General features: G+C 39.4%; 1 protein-coding gene across 1 annotated transcript; it reads left to right on the plus strand.

The window, feature by feature from the left end:
• Positions 1-1761: 1761 nt before the first annotated feature.
• On the plus strand, positions 1762-23188 carry LOC106605772 (uncharacterized). The gene is made up of 6 exons (XM_045699803.2): positions 1762-2378; positions 13562-16410; positions 16712-16869; positions 18054-18116; positions 18314-18499; positions 18597-23188. Exons 2-6 carry the CDS (start codon positions 15644-15646, stop codon positions 19772-19774), a joined length of 2352 nt encoding a protein of 783 aa, XP_045555759.2. The 5' UTR covers positions 1762-2378; positions 13562-15643; the 3' UTR covers positions 19775-23188.
• Positions 23189-23307: the final 119 nt, after the last annotated feature.

Here is a 23307-nt window from a genome sequence, read left to right on the forward strand (position 1 = left end):
TTCCAGCTTTATGCAAGTCAACAATTCTGAGATCTCTTTTGTTTGAGGCATGGTTCACATCAGGCAATGCTTCTTGTGAATAGCAAACTCACATTTTGTGAGTTGTTTTTTATAGGGCAGGGCAGCTCTAACCAACATCCCCAATCTTGTCTCATTGATTGGACTCCAGGTTAGCTGAATCCTGACTCCAATTCACTTTTGGAAAAGGCATTAGCCTCCCCCAACTTCACTCCTCAACCTTCGTCTACAGTCGGTTGCTTTCGCCTTACCACTCAGACGAACCCAATATCTGACCCTGCTGTATCAGTGGTTGGGGACAATGTCTGTATTCTCTCCCCTTTGCTGGCTTCTGCCAGCCCTTTTTACCCACAACCTAATACTGTTCTCTCTTTCTGGGATTTGCACAGCATGGGTTTTTTCATTTGAGAAAACATTTCAGGCTGTTCATAGAGGTACAGGGCTATTATTGTTTTCTCTTATTATCTGCAAGGTTTAACACCATGAATAAGCCCCATGCTTTACTGTTGGCTGAGAGGCTATAAGAGCTAGTATTGTAATCTGGGAGTATGATGTGCTTTGTCAAAAATAAATTAACATAGTCATTATTCTATGAAATCTAATGAAACACATACAAAAAAATACCTTTATGTGTTATGCACACTACATGGAATTAGGGATTCAAACTTCTCTCACTTCTTTGAAGACATCAGCGTTTTATCACATTTTGAAATTTTAGGCCTATCCGTCATGGTTGACAGATTCACTCACGCGCATCAGTGTTCTGGCTTTGGACTGCGCCTGTCCTCTTCCCCCACTCCGTTTTCATCCCTTTCATAATTGCCACCAACATAATCACACAGTTGCTGTGGCAACCGTTGGTGCACCCCTCTCTCTCGTTCTCTCTTTCTCGCTCTCTCTTTTAATACCCACATACACAAAAAATATAGTGAGAGAGTGTATCAAGGCAGAAAAATATCAAAGGCCCCCATTTTGATGTATTTTTGCGCATTTATCATCTGATGACCAGCAGCATCATGACGACTGATGGCTGTCAATTTTCATCTTCATTTTTTTCTTCTAACACCTGTGACACTGTAGAGCAGCAGGGCTGGACTACCTCATTTTGGGCCCCGGGGCACCTACCTCCAGGGGGTTTTGTCATGAGGCTGAGAGAAAATGTTGCAGTTTTAAAGCTAATTTCATGCAATTATACACATTTTGCCATGGGGCAAAGTAAAAAATGTGCTGTTTATAGTTTATCTCATGCTATTCTTCACATTTGACCATGAGGCTGAGAGAAAAATGTCCACATTTAAAGCTAATTTCCTGCTATTCTACACATTTTGGCGTGATGCTGAGAGTAAACTTTGCAGTTTTAAAGCTGATTTCCTGCAATTCTACACACTTTGCCATTGCTTATGACGTGTTCATATGCTATCTTGGGGGCCCCGTGGAAGTCGGTGGCCCCGTGGCACGTTTGCCGTCCACAATGGTCCATAATCCGGCTCTGCATAGCAGTTGCAGTGCATCATTGAAAAGGATAGCTCATGTCTTCTGTATACAGTCTTTCTGGTATTGGAACCAATCGTATTGGAACCATAATCACTTCCTTAAGCCAATTACAGACCATCATGGATGGGTTGGAATTCAGCATCCGAAAGCCCTGGATAGAACTCTCATCAACACCAGTTCGAGCGACCAATGGGAGCGCACTTGAGCTTTGCGGACCTTAGTGAGACCAGTCGCACAATCCCATAGGCATTGTATGATCAGGGTCGGTCGGAATTTCTGACGGAACTCTTATATCAGCTTGGAATAAATGGAATGTAAATTTGCAGAGGAAAAATGTGTAGTTTAATTCAGGAAGAAAAAAATCTGTCGACCTTCCTTTTGACGGTGTGATATGCCTATTGTGCTGCACTTGCTCGCTATAGTGAGTTTCATAGGATAGCTAGATTTGCGTTTTCTTCTACGGATTTTTTTTTACTAGACAATTATATGTGCAACACATGGAATTTATGCACATCGTTTAGTTACAAAATGTATTTCACCAGGAAAAGTTAGACAATATTTCCATAAACTTGCCATTGCACAGCTTGTAGGCTATTCTAATAATAGTTTATTCCATCGATAGAGTCAACTAAAAGAGTTTAGCTCAGGCTATTAAAAATAAATAGTGCAGATATGTCATATTGTCGACGGATATGCTGGTACACAACATTGGGCAGCAGTTTATCGACTACAAAATGAGGAGGATTTGTCACAATAGTCTTCCTTCAACAGTTTATAAGACAGTCGTTATTGCCTAACCAGAGCGAATTTATCGCAGCAATCCAGTGCGCACGGTCTCCCCGGCTGTTATTCGGCAGAACGCTCAGGTAAGACAGGGAATATATGAACCTTTTTTGATACAGGAACATCATGAAACAAATGCTCAGTAATAGTTTAAATTGTCCTCGTGTTTCTCGTTACCTCGGGTTCCAGATATGGCACAAAGTGATTTGCTATCAATATGGATAAATATAGGATTCAGCAACAAAACATATTGATTTGAAAGCTGCGCCACAGAAATCAACCTATCACATAAACACGCTTGTAAGACGCAGCTGATACACATTGACACAGTTTTTATACATTGATACTTCATATGTGATTAGACTACACACACGCAGCCAGTCAGTGTATACACACTCGGGTTCTTCTACACCCACGCACGCTTAATGATACATGCAAGTCATACCTCCGTAACCTACATGCAATAATGTATGCGTGCAGTGGCTGAGCTACAAGTTGTTAACCTGTAAAAGATATAGATGTGGCGAAGTCCATTCATACACAGACCGGTTACAGCCAGATATGGGTACACAAGCAGCAGCAGGTTCATTGCGCAGTTAAACTCACTATGGGCATTTCAGATTTACGTCTGTTTGCACTAGGCTACTTCTTCTCTGCTGGCCTTTTATCAGAACTAAAGCCATTTTTTGTGCAGTGTGCATATTAGACTATTGTTTTTCAATATGGAATATGAAAGGAATGTTGCATTTAACATTTTGCTCTTCACAGGGTTTGGAGATATTTTCCTCTCCACACCCAGATTGGATCAAACCAATCTGAAACCAATGAGTCATGATGGACAAGTTTTGTTACATCTTCTTCACACCATAGTATCATAAATCAATAAGCAAGATGCTGTTGCTGTGATACAATGGCATGCAGGATTAGTCCTGTGTGTTTGTTCTGAATAAGTTCAGTGTCATGTCATGATGTTCTTCCTTCAGTGGACATGGAACTCATGGATACATCATTTTGATCTGCACAGCACTGAGTGTTTTGTCCTTCACTTTTTGGTCCCATGTATTCTCTCACTCCCTCCCTCCTTTCCTCCCGTCCTTTAGCATGCAACAATGTATGTGAGACAGCCTCTGCCCCCACTCCTCATGCAACTGCAATGCTTCTAGTCAGGAAGAGACATAACTATAGAGAGACATCTATAGAGAGGAATCTAACTTACAATGTTACAGTATAAACTCAGTGGCCAGTTTAAGGTACACCCATCTAGTACCGTGTCGGACCTCCTTTGCCTCCAGAACAGCCTGAATTCTTTGGGGCATGGAAACGTTGCTCAATTGGTATCAAGGGACCTAACGTGTGCCAGGAAAACATTCCCCACACCAGTACACCACCGCTACCAGCCTGTCCAGGTAGGATGGGGCCATGGACTCATGCTGCTTACGCCAAATCCTGACTCTGCCATCAGCATGACGCAACAGGAACTGGGATTCGTTGGACCAACCAAAGTTTTTCCGCTCCTCAATTGTCCAGTGCTGTTGATCACGTGCCCACTGGAGCCGCTTCTTCTTCTTCTTGTTTTTAGCTGATAGGAGTGGAACCCAGTGTGGTCGTCTGCTGCAATAGCCCATCTGTGACAAGGACCAACGAGTTGTGCATTCCAAGATGCCATTCTGCACACCATTGTTGTACCGTGTCGTTATTTGCCTGTTTGTGACCTGCCTGTTGCACGATTCTTGCCATTCTCCTTCGACCTCTCATCAACAAGCTGTTTTCGCCAAAGGATTGCCACTTACTGGATGCTTTTTGTTTGTCGCAACATTCTCGGTAAACCCTAGACTGTCGTGAGTGAAAAGCCCAGGAGGCCGGCTGTTTCTGAGACACTCGAAACCGCGCGCCTGGCACTGATCATACCATGCTTAAGTCGCTCATTTTGCCCATTCTAGCGTTCAATCGAACAGTAACTGAATGCCTCGATGCTTGCTTTATATAGCACGCCACTACCATGTGACTCAATCTGTAGTGGCAAACTATTTTCGTAAACTGGCCACTGATTGTATAGTAGTAACTATACAGATATAACAATAGAGACTAACTTACAGCATATAGTGGCAACTATAGAGATATAACTAGAGATATCTAACTTAAGATGTTACAGTATATAGTGGTAACTATACAGATATAACTATAGAGACTAACTTACAGCATATAGTGGTAACTATAGAGATACAACTATAGAGATATAACTAGAGATATCTAACTTAAGATGTTACAGTATATAGGAGTAACTATACAGATATAACTATAGAGACTAACTTACAGTATATAGTGGTAACTATAGAGATACAACTATAGAGATATCTATCTTACGATGTTACAGTGTAGAGTGGTAACTATATAGATATAACTATAGAGATATAACTATAGAGATATCTAACTTCAGATGTTACAGTATATAGTGGTAACTATAGAGATATAACAATAGAGACATCTAACTTAGGATGTTACAGTATATAGTGGTAAGTATAGAGATATAACTACAGAGACATCTACCTTCTGATGTTACAGCATATAGTGGTAACTATAGAGGTATAACTATAGAGACTAACTTACAATATAGTATATAGCAGTAACTAGAGAGATATAACTATAGAGATATCTAACTTCTAATGTTACAGTGTATAGTGGTAACTATAGAGATATAACTATAGAGATATCTAACTTAAGATGTTACAGTATATAGTGGTAAGTATAGAGATATAACTATAGAGACTAACTTACAGTATATAGTGGTAACTGTAGAGATACAACTATAGAGACTAACTTACAGTATATAGTGGTAAATATAGAGATTTAACTATAGAGATATCTAACTTACGGTGTTTCAGCATATAGTGGTAACTATACAGATATAACTATAGAGATATCTAACTTACGATGTTACAGTATTTTGTAGTAACTACAAAGATGTATCTATAGAGATATCTAACTTCTAATGTTACAGCATATAGTGGTAACTATAGAGATATCTAACTTCTGATGTTACAGTATATAGTTGTAACTATAGAGATATAACTGTAGAGACATCTAACTTCTGATGTTACAGTATATAGTGGTAACTATAGAGATATAACTATAGAGACTAACTTACAGTATATAGTGGTAACTGTAGAGATACAACTATAGAGACTAACTTACAGTATATAGTGGTAACTATAGAGTTATAACTATAGAGATATCTAATTTACTATGTTACAGCATATAGTGGTAACTATAGAGTTATAACTATAGTGACTAATTTACAGTATATAGTGGTAACTGTAGAGATACAACTATAGAGACTAACTTACAGTATATAGTGGTAACTGTAGAGATACAACTATAGCGATATCTAACTTAAGATGTTACAGTATATAGTGGTAACTATAGAGATATAACTATATAGACTAACTTACAGTATATAGTGGTAACTATAGAGATACAACTATAGAGACTAACTTACAGTATATAGTGGTAACTATAAAGATATAACTATAGAGACTAACTTACAGTATATAGTGGTAACTATAGAGTTATAACTATAGAGATATCTAATTTACTATGTTACAGCATATAGTGGTAACTATAGAGTTATAACTATAGTGACTAATTTACAGTATATAGTGGTAACTATAGAGTTATAACTATAGTGACTAACTTACAGTATATAGTGGTAACTATAGAGATATAACTATAGAGACATCTAACGTCTGATGTTACAGTATATAGTGGTAACTATAGAGTTATAACTATAGAGATATCTAATTTACTATGTTACAGCATATAGTGGTAACTATAGAGTTATAACTATAGTGACTAATTTACAGTATATAGTGGTAACTATAGAGTTATAACTATAGTGACTAACTTACAGTATATAGTGGTAACTATAGAGATATAACTATAGCGATATCTTCTTCTGATGTTACAGCATATAGTGGTAACTATAGAGATATCTTACTTCTGATCTAACATCATTATGTGGTAACAATAGAGACATCTACCTTAGGATGTTACAGCATATAGTGGTAACTATAGAGATATAACTACAGAGACATCTAACTTCTGATGTTACAGCATATAGTGGTAACTATAGAGATATACCTATAGAGATATCTAAGTTACGATGTTACAGGATATTGTGGTAACTATTGAGATACAACTATGGAGATATCTAACTTACGACGTTATAGCATATAGCGGTAACTATACAGATATAACTATAGAGACTAACTTACAGTATATAGTGGTAAATATAGAGATTTAACTATAGAGATATCTAACTTATGGTGTTTCAGCATATAGTGGTAACTATACAGATATAACTATAGAGATATCTAACTTACGATGTTACAGTATTTTGTAGTAACTACAAAGATGTATCTATAGAGATATCTAACTTCTAATGTTACAGCATATAGTGGTAACTATAGAGATATAACTGTAGAGACATCTAACTTCTGATGTTACAGTATATAGTGGTAACTATAGAGATATAACTGTAGAGACATCTAACTTCTGATGTTACAGTATATAGTGGTAACTATAGAGATATAACTATAGAGATATCTAACTTACGATTTTACAATATGTAGTGGTAAGTATAGAAATATAAATATAGAGACTAACTTTCAATATATAGTGGTAACTATAGATATGTAACTATAGAGACATCTAACTTGCGATGCTACAGTATATAGTTGTAACTATAGAGATATAACTGTAGAGACATCTAACTTCTGATGTCACAGTATATAGTGGTAACTATAGAGATATAACTATAGAGATATCTAACTTGCGATGCTACAGTATATAGTGGTAACTATAAAGATATAACTATAGAGACACCTAACTTCTGATGTTACTGCATATAGTGGTAACTATAGAGATATAACTATAGAGATATCTAACTTGCGATGCTACAGTATATAGTGGTAACTATAAAGATATAACTATAGAGACACCTAACTTCTGATGTTACTGCATATAGTGGTAACTATAGAGATATAAGTATAGTACATCTAACTTAGGATGTTACAACATATAGTGGTAACTATAGAGATATAAGTATAGTACATCTAACTTAGGATGTTACAGCATATAGTGGTAACTATAGTAACATCTAACTTAGGATGTTACAGTATATAGTGGTAACTATAGAGATATAACTATAGCGATATCTAACTTAGGATGTTACAGCATATAGTGGTAACTATAGAGATATAACTATAGAGATATCTAACTTCTGATGTTACAGTATATAGTGGTAACTATAGAGATATAACTATAGAGTCTAACTTACAGTATATAGTGGTAACTATAGAGATATAACTATAGCGATATCTAACTTAAGATGTTACAGTATATAGTGGTAACTATAGAGATATAACTATAGAGTCTAACTTACAGTATATAGTGGTAACTATAGAGATATAACTATAGCGATATCTAACTTAAGATGTTACAGTATATAGTAGTAACTGAACAGATATAACTATAGAGACTAACTTACAGTATATAGTGGCAACTATAGAGATATAACTATAGAGATATAACTATAGACATATATAACTTAAGATGTTACAGTATATAGTAGTAACTGAACAGATATAACTATAGAGACTAACTTACAGTATATAGTGGTAACTATAGAGATATAACTATAGAGACATCTAACGTCTGATGTTACAGCATATAGTGGTAACTATAGAGATATAACTATAGAGATATAACTATAGAGATATATAACTTAAGATGTTACAGTATATAGTAGTAACTGAACAGATACAACTATAGAGACTAACTTACAGCATATAGTGGTAACTATAAAGATATAACTATAGAGACATCTAACGTCTGATGTTAACTCATATAGTGGTAACTATAGAGATATAACTATAGAGACATCTAACGATGTTAACGCATATAGTGGTAACCATAGAGATATAACTATAGAGACATCTAACGATGTTAACTCATATAGTGGTTACTGTAGAGATACCTAACTTCTGATGTTACTGCATATAGTGGTAACTATAGTAACATTTAACTTAGGATGTTACAGTATATAGTGGTAACTATAGAGATATAACTATAGAGACATCTAACTTCTGATGTTACAGCATATAGTGGTAACTATAGAGATATAACTATAGAGATATCTAGCTTCTGATGTTACAGGATATTGTGGTAACTATAGAGATATAACTATAGAGATATCTAACTTCTGATGTTACAGCATATAGTGGTACCTATAGAGATATAACTATAGAGATATCTAGCTTCTGATGTTACAGCATATAGTGGTAACTATAGAGATATAACTACAGAGATACCTAACTTAGGATGTTACAGTATATAGTGGTAACTATATAGATATAACTATAGAGATATCTAACTTGCGATGCTACAGTATATAGTGGTAACTATAAAGATATAACTATAGAGACACCTAACTTCTGATGTTACTGCATATAGTGGTAACTATAGAGATATAACTATAGAGATATCTAACTTGCGATGCTACAGTATATAGTGGTAACTATAAAGATATAACTATAGAGACACCTAACTTCTGATGTTACTGCATATAGTGGTAACTATAGAGATATAAGTATAGTACATCTAACTTAGGATGTTACAGCATATAGTGGTAACTATAGAGATATAAGTATAGTACATCTAACTTAGGATGTTACAGCATATAGTGGTAACTATAGTAACATCTAACTTAGGATGTTACAGTATATAGTGGTAACTATAGAGATATAACTATAGCGATATCTAACTTAGGATGTTACAGCATATAGTGGTAACTATAGAGATATAACTATAGAGATATCTAACTTCTGATGTTACAGTATATAGTGGTAACTATAGAGATATAACTATAGAGTCTAACTTACAGTATATAGTGGTAACTATAGAGATATAACTATAGCGATATCTAACTTAAGATGTTACAGTATATAGTGGTAACTATAGAGATATAACTATAGAGTCTAACTTACAGTATATAGTGGTAACTATAGAGATATAACTATAGCGATATCTAACTTAAGATGTTACAGTATATAGTGGTAACTATAGAGATATAACTATAGAGATATCTAACTTAAGATCTTACAGTATATAGGAGTAACTATACAGATATAACTATAGAGACTAACTTACAGTATATAGTGGTAACTATAGAGATATAACTGTAGAGATATCTAACTTAAGATGTTACAGTATATAGTAGTAACTGAACAGATATAACTATAGAGACTAACTTACAGTATGTAGTGGCAACTATAGAGATATAACTATAGAGATATAACTATAGAGATATATAACTTAAGATGTTACAGTATATAGTAGTATCTGAACAGATATAACTATAGAGACTAACTTACAGTATATAGTGGCAACTATATAGATACAACTATAGAGATATAACTATAGAGATATATAACTTAAGATCTTACAGTATATAGGAGTAACTATACAGATATAACTATAGAGACTAACTTACAGTATATAGTGGTAACTATAGAGATACAACTATAGAGACATCTAACGTCTGATGTTACAGCATATAGTGGTAACTATAGAGATATAACTATAGAGATATAACTATAGAGATATAACTATAGAGATATATAACTTAAGATGTTACAGTATATAGTAGTAACTGAACAGATATAACTATAGAGACTAACTTACAGCATATAGTGGTAACTATAAAGATATAACTATAGAGACATCTAACGTCTGATGTTAACTCATATAGTGGTAACTATAGAGATATAACTATAGAGACATCTAACGATGTTAACTCATATAGTGGTAACCATAGAGATATAACTATAGAGACATCTAACGATGTTAACTCATATAGTGGTTACTGTAGAGATACCTAACTTCTGATGTTACTGCATATAGTGGTAACTATAGTAACATTTAACTTAGGATGTTACAGTATATAGTGGTAACTATAGAGATATAACTATAGAGACATCTAACTTCTGATGTTACAGCATATAGTGGTAACTATAGAGATATAACTATAGAGATATCTAGCTTCTGATGTTACAGGATATTGTGGTAACTATAGAGATATAACTATAGAGATATCTAACTTCTGATGTTACAGCATATAGTGGTAACTATAGAGATATAACTATAGAGATATCTAGCTTCTGATGTTACAGCATATAGTGGTAACTATAGAGATATAACTACAGAGATACCTAACTTAGGATGTTACAGTATATAGTGGTAACTATATAGATATAACTATAGAGATATCTAGCTTCTGATGTTACAGCATATAGTGATAACTATAGAGAAATAACTATGGAGACTAACTTACAGTATATAGTGGTAACTATAGAGATAAACCTATAGAGACGTCTGATTTACGATGTAATAGCATATAGTGGTAACTATAGAGATGTAACTATAGAGACTAATTTACAGTATATAGTGGTAACTATAGAGATATCTGACTTACAATGTTACAGCATATAGTGGTAACAATAGAGATATAACTATAGAGATATCTAACTTCTGATGTTACAGGATATTGTGGTAACTATAGAGATATAACTATAGAGATATCTAACTTCTGATGTTACAGTATATAGTGGTAACTATAGAGATACAACTATAGAGATATCTAACTTACGATGTTACAGTGTATAGTGTTAAGTATAGAGATATAACTATAGAGACTAACTTTCAGTATATAGTGGTAACTATAGAGATATATCTGTAGAAACATCTAAATTCTGATGCTACAGTATATAGTGGTACCTATAGAGATATATCTATAGAGATATCTAACTTCTGATGTTACAGCATATAGTGGTAACTATACAGATATAACTATAGAGACTAACTTACAGTATATAGTGGTAACTGCAGAGATATAAAAATAGAGACAGCTAACTTCTGACGTTACATCATATAGTTGTAATTATTGAGATATATCTATAGAGATGTCTAACTTCTGATGTTACCGCATATAGTGGTAACTATACAGATATAACTATAGAGACTAACTTACAGTATATAGTGGTAACTGCAGAGATATAACTATAGAGATATATCATTTCTTATGTTACAGCATATGTCATTTTTACATTTTTACTTGTAGGTGTGTGGATACTGGTGTGTGTGGATACTGGTGTGGATACTGGTGATACATTACAGGAATTATAACTGCATGATGTTTCACTGTAATTTGCGTCTTTAGTCGTGACAAGTCTTTTGGATTAGTATATCCTGCTGGAAAATGCAGGTTGGGATGCCTTTTCATGAGAATAGATGTTGTTAGTTGAAATGATAAGGAATGTGGTGATGGAGATAGAACAATGTATGGATAGAGGATGAATTGAAAGAGATTATGGTATCATGGACAACCAGTGATGATGGAGGTAGAAGTTTCAGAATTGGCTAATAGGTGTAGATTGGACTATACCTCATTTTCTGTCTCTCTCTCCATCTAGCTCTCTCTCTTACACACAGACAGAGCTGCAGTGCTATTCTAAGAGAGTTAGCTGCCTCAACCCACGCACCAAATCTGAGAAAGAGAGAGAAAGGGAGAACGAGGGAGATGGGAGACAGGAGAGAGCGAGAAGAATGAAAGGAGAGAGGGAGAGACTACAGAAAGGTTCAGAATGCCTGTAGTGTACCGCAGTCACACACACACACACACACACACACACACACACACACACACACACACACACACACACACACACACACACACACACACACACACACACACACACACACACACACACACACACACACACACACACACACACTATCTCTCTGACTGACATACATGCTGCCACTTCAACAACAGCATTAACAGTGTACATTGTGCAGATATCAGATCTTGCAGATGCAAGTGAAAGGACATCCAAACCACTCTCTTCCATCATATTTCATGCTTGTTGTGTCACCCTATCTTGTTATGTTGTTTGGGTTGTGCATTTGTGGGTCTGTCTAACTGTGATGTGCTGTGCTGTGCGGTGTTATATTGGTAAGTGCTGGGAGAAATGTACTTGATTCTGTGCCACCCACACACCGCCCTCCCACTCACGACCGTCTCTGCGTCTATACCTCTGGCTCTTCCTGCTCCCCACCAACTCTCTCTGCTCATTTAAATCCCGACCCTACATTTATCCCCCTGCTCTGTCTCTCTGTTTCACTCTTTCTTTCTCTCCCTCTCTCATCTGCTTTTCAGGAGCTGATGCTCCTGCAAAAGGCAGACACACTAACACAGACACACCTAGCATACCTACATGCACCTAGCATACCTACATGCACCTAGCATACCTACATGCACCTAGCATACCTACATGCACCTAGCATACCTACATGCACCTAGCATACCTACATGCACCTAGCATACCTACATGCACCTAGCATACCTACATGCACACACACCGTGAAGGAGTAGCTTTGTATGTATGGATTTATTGTGTATTTATTTATATAGGATCCTAAACTGTCAATGAATTATCACATCCTTCCAGTTAATTGATCTTTATTCATCATTTCAACCTTTACCTGTTGGTTTGAACGTTAGAATGAGTGGCATGCCCCTTTAATTGTGTGAGCTGACTGCGTTCAAGCTTTGTTAATTAGCTGATTGCACTTGCACACACCTGTGGCCTGCTGCCTGATGCGCTTCAGTTTGTTTAAATGGAGGATGGTGTTCTGTGTGTGAGTGGGACTGCTGGGATGTCTGCAAGTTAAAAAAAAAAACTACACTATTTATTACGATATCACTATCTCTGTCTCATCAATGTGAGGGCCAGCTATCTCACACATGCATAACAGCACACAAATTCAGGTGCATATGGCTGGCTGCCCTACACACACACACACACACACACACACACACACACACACACACACACACACACACACACACACACACACACACACACACACACACACACACACACACACACACACACACACACACACACATACACACACAACAGTACACAAATTCAGGTGCATACAGTATGCATGGTGCACACTTCTTGACAAGTTCTATTCCAATTTATTCATAGCAAATCATGAGTGTCTTACGGAGTGTGTTGTCTGTGTGTTGCTGTGGTGTGTGTTAGAATACGAGGGAGGGAGTGTGTGTGAGTGTGTTTGTGTGTGTGTGGGGGGGGGGCTTGAAGTCCACTCTCCTAATCGATTCTTTCTGTGTTCCATACAGGATCCACAAATCTGTGAAGACATTCCAGGCCTGATCCCCTTTATCCAAATCTGAAGACAATCCAGGAAATCAAGCAGAACTTTCAGGGAACAGAAGTGTTCTTTATAAAAACTTGGAACAACAGTGAGAACTGCTGGTTGTATTCTCCATTGTTTTTATTCACATGTATTGAAACAAGTAGAGCCATCAGTGATTTCAGCAGCCCCCTCCCGCCTCCCCTATCCATGCCTACATGCTCAGCGACAGATAAGAACTGTTTTGATAATTGTATGTAATTATAATTTGTGTGGGAGACGGAGCTGTCTCTGTCTATTATCACCTGTAACCTCAGACACAATAACTCCACACATTTACATATTTCTCTCCAAAAATGCTTTTCTTTCAGTTTTAGGACCAAATGAGGAATAATCAGAGTTATTGAAGGAATGACACATGTGAACTACAATGTGCTATTCAGTCCTCAACCATCATAATGAGACACAACTGAATTCAATCTGTAGAGTTACTTCTAAACCTCAAGCTCTTTTCCTTGTAAATTCTATACTAGACCATACATACTAAGTTTGTACATCTAAACCTCAAGCTCTTTTCCTTGTAAATTCTATACTAGACCATACATACTAAGTTTGTACATCTAAAAACAGAGGTACACACCCAGCTACTAGCTAAAATGAAAATGGCCTTTTCAGCTGTCTATTTGATATAATACGATTTGTCGTACCGTTTTATATTTTCTCCTCATTTGTGGTATTCACTGTCCTCTGTCCTTAATGTAGGGCACTGGCTCTGTAGCCTTCAGCCCAATCAGAGGAACAGTAAGTGCCTATGCATTTTAGATAAGACCATAAAACATTTAAGTAAATAAGTGGCCAATGCATTATGTAGTTAGTGACCTGTGATGTTTATATGCCTGGAAGGGCAATGTCCTGCTTTACAGTCACACAGTAATGTTTACACTACGCCACAGCCATTCAGTGCCCTGACCCGTTAAGAACCACTACGCCACAGCCATTCAGTGCCCTGACCCGTTAAGAACCACTACGCCACAGCCATTCAGTGCCCTGACCCGTTAAGAACCACAACCTCTCCAACTGCCAGTCAAATGGTCTGCAACATCTAAAAGCACAGGAACACAAATGATTTAGATTTATTTAGCACAAGATTTATTTAGTAAAAATCTTTTATTTAGCATAATACTGAAACATTTAGATATTTATATGTAGAGATTTTTCTACTTTTTCAGAGAATATTAGTTTACAGGTTGATTCTAAGTGCAAACTTGGAATGTATCCAGCGCCAAAACGACATGATTGAATCATTAACTGTTTACATTTTAGGAACAATGTTTACAGAGGACTGTTGCCCTTAAAACACAGGCCTATGTGTCATTTTGTGACATATTATTTTACAAGTGCCATAACCGAAAGGAAATGTATAACATTGCCATAACTCATTGAGGAAGCTTACTTCTTGTCTTCAGCAAAACAAAGCACAACGTGTTCAGGAATACGTCATGGTGAAGGTAAAAACCCTCTGTTTGACCTTTCATCCAAGGAGATTCCATCTATTTTTGTATTTTTTCATGTGAATGTTATAACCTCAAACTAACTTCACATGATTCATAGCTAGGTTTTGTATGGTAGATAGATTGTAGAACTAGGAGAAGAAATAGACGATCTTGGTTTGATCAAGATCATCATGTTCAATTTACCCTCGTTTACTCTGTGAGGCTTATACAGATCTGATTTTACTGTAATGGGATGCAGAATATTATCACAGATGTTGAAGATAATAGTAACAGAATGAAAGCCATGTAAATACCTCTGTCACCAATGGTTAACACTTACAACTGGTTGACACTCGTGACTTCCATCTCTTAAAGCGTATCTAGAATTCATTCACAAAGTTCATCAGACATACTCATTATTAAATTAAGATATTTTGAAACTATGAGTACCAAACAACTCATACCTGCTACCTAAATGTTTCAAATAGTGTTTTAGTGGTTTAATTCAGAAAAAAGGACAGCATTGTAACAGCGTTGAGTCGACAACAGAAAAGAGAGCTCTTAGTCATGTAAAGATGACGCCCACCACCAATCTCCAAGTCTTCGCCGTCTCCCTCCTCTCTCTCCTTGCTGCCCCACTTACCACAGCTGAGGACAGCTCCCCCTCTCCCACTCCCACTCCCCTACATACCGACCCCCGGCCTCGCCAGGGGGGCTCCACCGACCCCCCTCAGTCCGCCCCCAGCCCCCCTCTCCTCCTCCTGGCCATCCATGCCAATCGCCCCGCTGCCCTCCGGGGCAGGCCCAAAGCTCCAGAGAAACTTCCAGAATCCCCTGGGGTTCTGGAGGCCCCTCCCCGGCCCCTGGCCCAGATCATGTTCCCCAAGAACGTGACGTCTGCGGCAGCGGGAGCCCTGGCTCCTCCGTTGGGCGCGGCCCAGGTGGCTCCTCCTCCCCGCAGACTGGTGGACGTGGACGTGTGCCATGGTTACTATGACGTCATGGGCCAGTTGGACAACACCTTCAACTGCTCCAAAGACAGCTTCATCTACTGCTGTGGCAGCTGCCACTACCGCTTTTGCTGCCCCGACCCCACTCGTCGTTTGGAGCAGAGCAGCTGTACCAACTACGACTCCCCGGATTGGGCCAAGACCCAGCCACCAAACGCCATACTCCTGGATGATGATGAGCCGGAACTGGACCCTCTGCAGCCTCTGAGCCACAACACAGGATTTGTGATTGGAGGTGTCATTGTGTTTATGGTAGCGGTTGCCGTGGGGATTAAGATAATGTTCAACAAGGTGTCGCAGCAGGCCAACAACGGAGAGATCAACATGCCCAGGTAAGGGGAGGGGTCAATCAGTCCCAGACCAGACAGATGAACAGACAGAGCGTAAGACAGACAGACAGTCACACAGACAGATAGACAGATGGACAGTCAGACAGACAGATAAACACAGATTCTTTAATAATTTCATAATGTGGTTATAACATGTTTATAGCATGTTTCATTCATAAGATCAGACAAGATATGATATCGTTAATGCCAGGGGGGGAACTGTTATTACTCCAGGCAATAAAACACATTTTACACCAACTTATACGTTTACATTTTTGACATGATCTTTTTGGTTTCTCCTCAGAGCGCTGGTGGACATGTTGCGTCACCAGTCCAGTCCAGTGCAGCAGGATGAGAGGAACAACAGCGTGGCTCTGTGTGGTTCAGGGGAAGGACAGGGTACGCTGGGCAGACCTCCCAAAAACCTCTACGCCCCTGGCCTGCCCAGCAAGGACAACAGACGTGAGTGGCCAGGGGAGCATTCAGTTGGAACAAACAGGAAACATGTTTTTGAAATGAAAAAGGGAAATGAGGACAAGCTCACATAGTACACTTCTGTTTCAAAGTCGTTTCTCCTGTTTTGTGCTGTTGTTGGGCTTTAGGCTTATTTCAAACTGTCTTGTAAGAAAGGGGAAGGAGTAAAATGGATTAGATTAGATGAGGTTATTAGTCACATGCACGGTGTTGCAGATGTAATCGCAGGGCACAGTGAAATACTTATGATCCGAACTCCAACAGCGCAGGTCAAAAAAAGAGAAGTGAATGAGACAATAATAAAAATAATATTACAACTGTAGCAATGATAATGTATATTGGGGGGAGGGGCAGGGTAAGTGCTATTGGGAGGGGGTAGAATATCCATAGGGGGAAAAGCAAGGGGGAGGGAGTAGGTAGCTGCCTAGTGGCTATTCAGCAGCCTGATGGTTGGCGGTAGAACCTATTGGCCAGTCTGACAGTTTTTGCCATGATACTCCTATACTGCCAGCGTCTGAGTGATGGAAGCATGGAGAACAGGCCATGATGGCTTGGGTTCCTGCGACGCCTGGTGTTGTAGGTGTCCTGGAGGGCAGGCAGTGAGCACCTAATGGCTCGTTTGGCTGAGCGTACCACCCTCTGTAGAGCCTTGCAGTCAGCGGCGGTGGAGTTGCCGTTCCAGGATGCGATGCAGACCGACAGTAGTCTCTCGATGGTGCTCCTGTAAAACACTGTGAGGGCCCTCGGAGACAGGACAAGTTCATTCAGCCTCCTGAGGTAGAAGAATCGCTGTCGTGCCTTCTTTACCGCGGTGTCCGTGTGGTTTGACCATTTCATCTCATCTGAGATGTGTACGTCGAGGAACTTGGAAGTTTTCGAAGAGGGACAGTTATGTGAAACACAGTGAAATATCCTGGTCGATTCCCACAGGCTCAATAAATGATAAGTGAGTGAGCGTGTAAAGGGGAATTGGCCCAGGTAATGTAAAAGAGGATGGATGCCTTGATCCTAATGTGGTTAATAAACCATGAAGCTAGAAATCTCCTGATAACATCCACAACTGAACACATCATACAGTGTTTCCCTCTGCTGTCTCACTCACGAACACACACACATCTACATTATGTATACACTGTTGCTCCACTGCTGATGACGGTTTGTTTGTTTTGCAGTGGGGAATATTCAACACAATTTTATCCATTCAGGAACCAGTCCCAATCACACTGCTACCATCGGTAAGTCAACTGGTGGTGTAAATGGTTGGTTCCAGTGACATACTGTAATGTATGCATCTGGTGCCCTTCCATGTTTTACAGTTATTCACAATAATGTCTTAGATGTCAATGATACCAACCTGGTTAGATAAAGGCTGTCCAAAAAACAACAATTAAGAAACAAACACACCATAACATAGCTGTCTTTGACCCCTCAGAACACGCCCCCCGTATGAACAACGCCCAGCTGGCGGCAGGAGGCACTCTTCTGTCCAGCAAACACAACAATACTAAAGGGCAGCCCTCCTTCCACCACTCCCTCCACAACCTGGCACAGCTCCCCCCATCCTACGATAACGCCACCAAGCCAGAGCTCAACAGATACTCCTCGCTCAAACGCCTGGGTGAGTAGTGTACCACGTACAACATAGAGATAGACCCCGTTACACAGAAAACAATAGCTCTATGACTTATGTTTCACTATTCCTCTTTTGATTCCAGAAAAGAGTGGTCTTGATGAATATTCATCGGGCTACTGCACCACCAAGAGGCGTCCCCACACGGCCCAGCCTGCTCTCCAGTCCTCCAGTCACCACATCCCCTGTGGCGGAGACTACAACACCATGGGTGGGAGGGGCACCCTCCCCCGCCACGCCCCCCGACCCTGGATCCAACCCACCGGCCTACCCCCCGTCTCACCCACGGTCAACCCCTACCCCCTGGACCCAACCGAGCAGCACTACAACCCCAACTACGACACCTTGTCCAAGCCTGCCAGGAAGGTCATGTCGCAGGACCAGCTGCTCAACATGGGGGACGTCCCCGGGAACACTGGGACCCTCTCCAGGATGTCCAAGAACCAGCAGCACCAGTACTACAAAGCCATGGCTGCTGCTACTAAGAACTCCAACACCCAGACCCTGACAAGGAAGCCCCAGGATCGACCCCAGGAGCGGCCTCAGTCCAACACCCAGACCCTGACACGGAAGCCCCAGGATCGACCCCAGGAGCGGCCTCAGTCCAACACCCAGACCCTGACAAGGAAGCCCAAGGACCGACCCCAGGAGCGGCCTCAGTCCAACAACCAGACCCTGACAAGGAAGCCCAAGGATTGGGCCCAGGAGCGTCCCCAGGATCGCCTACTCATGTCCCCAGATCACCTGGAGGAAAGCATGGGTAGAGGGGTCGGAGGGATGGGAGTGGGTGTGCAGGATCCATACGCCCATGGAGGCGGGGGAGGCATGGTCCCCACTCTCCCCCGGGGTGGTCTCACCCCTCAGCAGAAAGCCCAGTCCCAGCAGAATGTATGTGCCACGCCCTCCCTGGACCGCCACCACATGATCAAGATGAACTCTCACCCCACCTCAGGGAGGGAGCAGGAGAGAAGCCAGGGCATGACGGGGCATATGAGCGGAGGCATGGGGGGAGGCATGGGGGGCTGGGGTGGTAGCGAGATGCCCGGGGCGGGGGTTGTCATGGGAACAGGGACGCTAGGGGGCCACAGCGCCAAGAGGATGGCTTTCGCTGCCAAGAGGCAGAACACTATCGAGCAGTTACACTTTATACCAGGAGGGGGCGACGGAGGAGCGGGAGGAGGAAGTAGAGGAGGAGGAAGTGGAGGAGGAGGGGGAGGCAGTCAGGGCATCAGGACAGGCAGTAAGAATGAGGTGACAGTGTGAGGGGCACCAGGTAGAAATTGCCATCAACTGCAGATTTAGGATCAGATTATCTCACCCCTAAACCCACCCTTAACCATTAGGGGGATGAAAAAATATCTGACTCTGTATCGGTGGTTAGGGCAAATTCTACCTACTGTGTGTGTGGTCTTCATGAAGAGAGTAGACATATGAGAATAGGAAGGGTAGAGAAGGAAATATGGTGAATCAATCTGTACATATAGGGAGATGAAGGACTTGCTTAGAGGTCAAAATGGTAGAGGAACGGAATTATCCTGCCATTTTTATATATGTGATACATCAGCCATATTTCATATCTAAATGTGCCATATTGCCATACACTGATGCCATGAATAACTGAAAAAGAACAAACGTGGGAGAAATTAGATAGCTAGGACTTAGTTAAGAAACTGGTTTGTTCATGCATAACCTTGTGTTTTATATCAAATGTTTTACAGAATAAAGAAACTTTTGAGCCATATTAGAAAGGAGGGACCAAGATAATATATCTAGTATGAGAGAGAGAAGGGTGGTGTACGGCCAGACTGTGTACTTCAGTGTTACATAGAAAAACAGGATACACTTGTATCAAAGGATGCTATTTTCCTCATGGAGCATTGAACTGATGATCTTCATGACCTATGATGTGGAATGTCGGATGACGTAGGGTTTTGAATCCAGGGAGTGGTGTACGAGTGACCCGCCTCATTCTGACGCAGGAAAACAGAGCTGTCGATAGTTGCTTCTTGTGTGAATGAATGAGTGACCTTGGGAAAATTGCTTCCATACATTCTCTAGTTGCCCCCAGTAACTGATCTGAGATCGGTTTTGCATCCCACCACCGCCTAATAGTTATGCTCAGCATTTGGGGAGGTTGAGCTGATCCTAAATCTGTGCCTAAGTGCAACTTCTACCTGGAGCTCCCCTGTGACCCAGCTGTCTTCATCAGGACAACCAAATCTGATTGAGCCATGAGTCACTATGTTTGACGAGGAACTTCTGAGTTGGTCAGCCTACCAATAGGATGATTAGCTACTGCAACTACAGGGTATTTTCTTTCATAGAGCACAAAAAGTACAGTATGATGCAGGTGTTGCACTTCATAATACGACTGACCTTCAAAGCCATGCATTGGGATACAAATAAAATACCACAGAGAAAGCACGTCTGACAATCACCATTTTATTATTCTCACTAGAGAACTGACACAAGCCAACATTTCTACAGGACAATACAAATGATTGGCTTCAGAGCAAGCCAAAGTGTATGTGTCTAGTGAATTGACTGTAACAAGGCAGTGGACTATAATACATACTGTAGGATGACTCCAATGATGAAGCAGTCAGATATGAGGGTGAGACTCAGAAGAGAGTTGGGTGGCTAGGATGCCCTTCATCAGAAGAGGACCGTTCATAGTAACACACTCCAACCGTTCTCTATTAGGTAGAAATGTCATAATATCAATAATAATGCTTAATATTAAGGGCTATCCTATCCTACATGTGTGGCTTTGGACCATATAATACAGCATATTAATGCTTTCACTTAATCTTTGGTGTTGATATTGTCACTGACGTGTGAGTAATAATGTTCTGTAGATACCTGGAGTCAAACTTGTAAAAAAAACATGAGCAGTTTTTTTCCAGCCCAGCTCAAAGAGGGAAACACTAAGACAGAAACGTTTTTGCACAATCCCCTGATATTTGCACCAGATAAAGACAGACATATTTTGTATCACGTCTTAGTGGTTTACATTCAACAAAAAAAGGACACTCAGTCACTGGTGATGCGCGGGGCTGATAAACTTAAGGGACTTAAGAAAATGAACAGACTTGTATTCGACTAAGAGAGTATAACTGTATATATATATATCATCTACAGTATACAAAGTGTCTCATATTGCTTACAAATTGGACAGAAGAAAAAAATCTGACATAATTCAGGAGATAAAATGACTGACATGTTGATACAGATTTTATTTTGACAATCTTCCTATACACAATGGTAACTTACCCAGTGAGCAAAATGGCATCTTTTAGACGTCCATGGACGTCGGCGTCAGACGGTGTTCACTGGGTAGTCCGTGTCGGTTATTGTCATGATTACAACAAATGTTATTATTAATGATTATTATAATTGTTGTTATAATTAATGGTTATCTTGTAGTTATGATGTTGGTGTTATTTTTCTTAGTGAGATTTTAAGTGTTTACATGTTTTTAGATACCTATCTTTCTCATGACATTTTGTTTGTTTTTGTTACATCTGAACACAAAATGGGGATTCAAACTAACACTGTTTAATCTTGATACATGTCAACTCCATGCCTTGGTAATGCATTGACAATATGCCTGAATACAGGGCTTTATTACAGTATGTTTCGAGACAATGGCTCAATTACAAACCTATCCCTAGTCCCTTTCCCTAGATGTAGCCTTCTATCTAGACTATTTGAAAATATTGCATAGGTATTAGCAAAAGTTGTGTTGGTTCCACGTGTTGGGGTTGAATCATTACACTCACCGTTCACAAGGTCATACAATACTGATAGGGACTAGGGAGGGAAAAGTTCTGGGTCTGGGACCAAATTGAAACACTTGCTAATACCACAGCCTAACCCAATAAAACCCAAAGGTTTAACACATGATGTCACAATGTATGTGTTTACATTAATGTCTTAAACACAGGTAGGTAAAAAGGGTATAACAGTAACTACCTGAATGTTCAGTAACAGTGTCTTTTTTCAGGGAATTAGGACAGCTAACCTAGTTTTAGATTTGTATTTAAGTCACAGAAAGTCTGTAGCAATGTCTGTACTATCGCCACAAGCCATAACCATTGAAACAGTCATTACATACACTTCTGCCATTATTTTGTACATGGTAACCTTTTTTTGTGTAATTATATTGTATTTTGTATAGCTAGTACAATCAGAATATTCTAATGGGTTGTGGCTCTCTTCTATAACACATTAATTTGAGGCTTCAACAAATTATATGTGAGTATTTAGTGGAATGTACAGTGACCACCCAAATGCTTAACATTTAACATATTTCTATATAGCCTATTATGTGGCAACAGGGATATTTTTGATGAGTAATGACAAATAACACATGTAATAGATGGTGAATAAAATAAGACACAAAGAGATGAATGAATAGGTGTATGTTTCAACACCATCATTAATTCATTTAAACCTATGTAGAACGAGGAAGGCTAAATCTAAATCTAGATTTGTATGAGATTATATAGATTTGTATGGGATGATATTTACAAGTGAACTTCATGAATGTTTTCATGACTATTATTAATTTTAATATATAAAGGCCTACTTTTAATTTCTCCAATGCATTTTGATCCCCTTGGATACAGCAGTGATCGAACACTACATTTGTAAAATAAAGTTGGTGGAAAAGGTTGTCAGACTTGTTTCTTTCATCAGGGTCTTACTCAAGTACTGAGGAAATTGTATGATATTAGGAGTGATAAACTAGGCATCCAACTCAACTATTCTCATATGAAGTGACTCTACTCACA

The sequence above is a fragment of the Salmo salar genome, chromosome 02 (assembly GCF_965601325.2).
Source record: "Salmo salar chromosome 02, fSalSal1, whole genome shotgun sequence".
NCBI lineage: Eukaryota > Metazoa > Chordata > Actinopteri > Salmoniformes > Salmonidae > Salmo > Salmo salar.

Excerpts from the sequence above, each read along its gene's own strand:
- LOC106605772 (XM_045699803.2), top strand. The coding sequence starts at position 15,644 with ATGACGCCCACCACCAATCTCCAAGTCTTCGCCGTCTCCCTCCTCTCT. Across the intron at positions 16,870-18,053 it reads GCCCAGCAAGGACAACAGAC|TGGGGAATATTCAACACAAT; the intron begins GTGAGTGGCCAG and ends TTTGTTTTGCAG. Across the intron at positions 18,500-18,596 it reads CTCCTCGCTCAAACGCCTGG|AAAAGAGTGGTCTTGATGAA; the intron begins GTGAGTAGTGTA and ends TTTTGATTCCAG.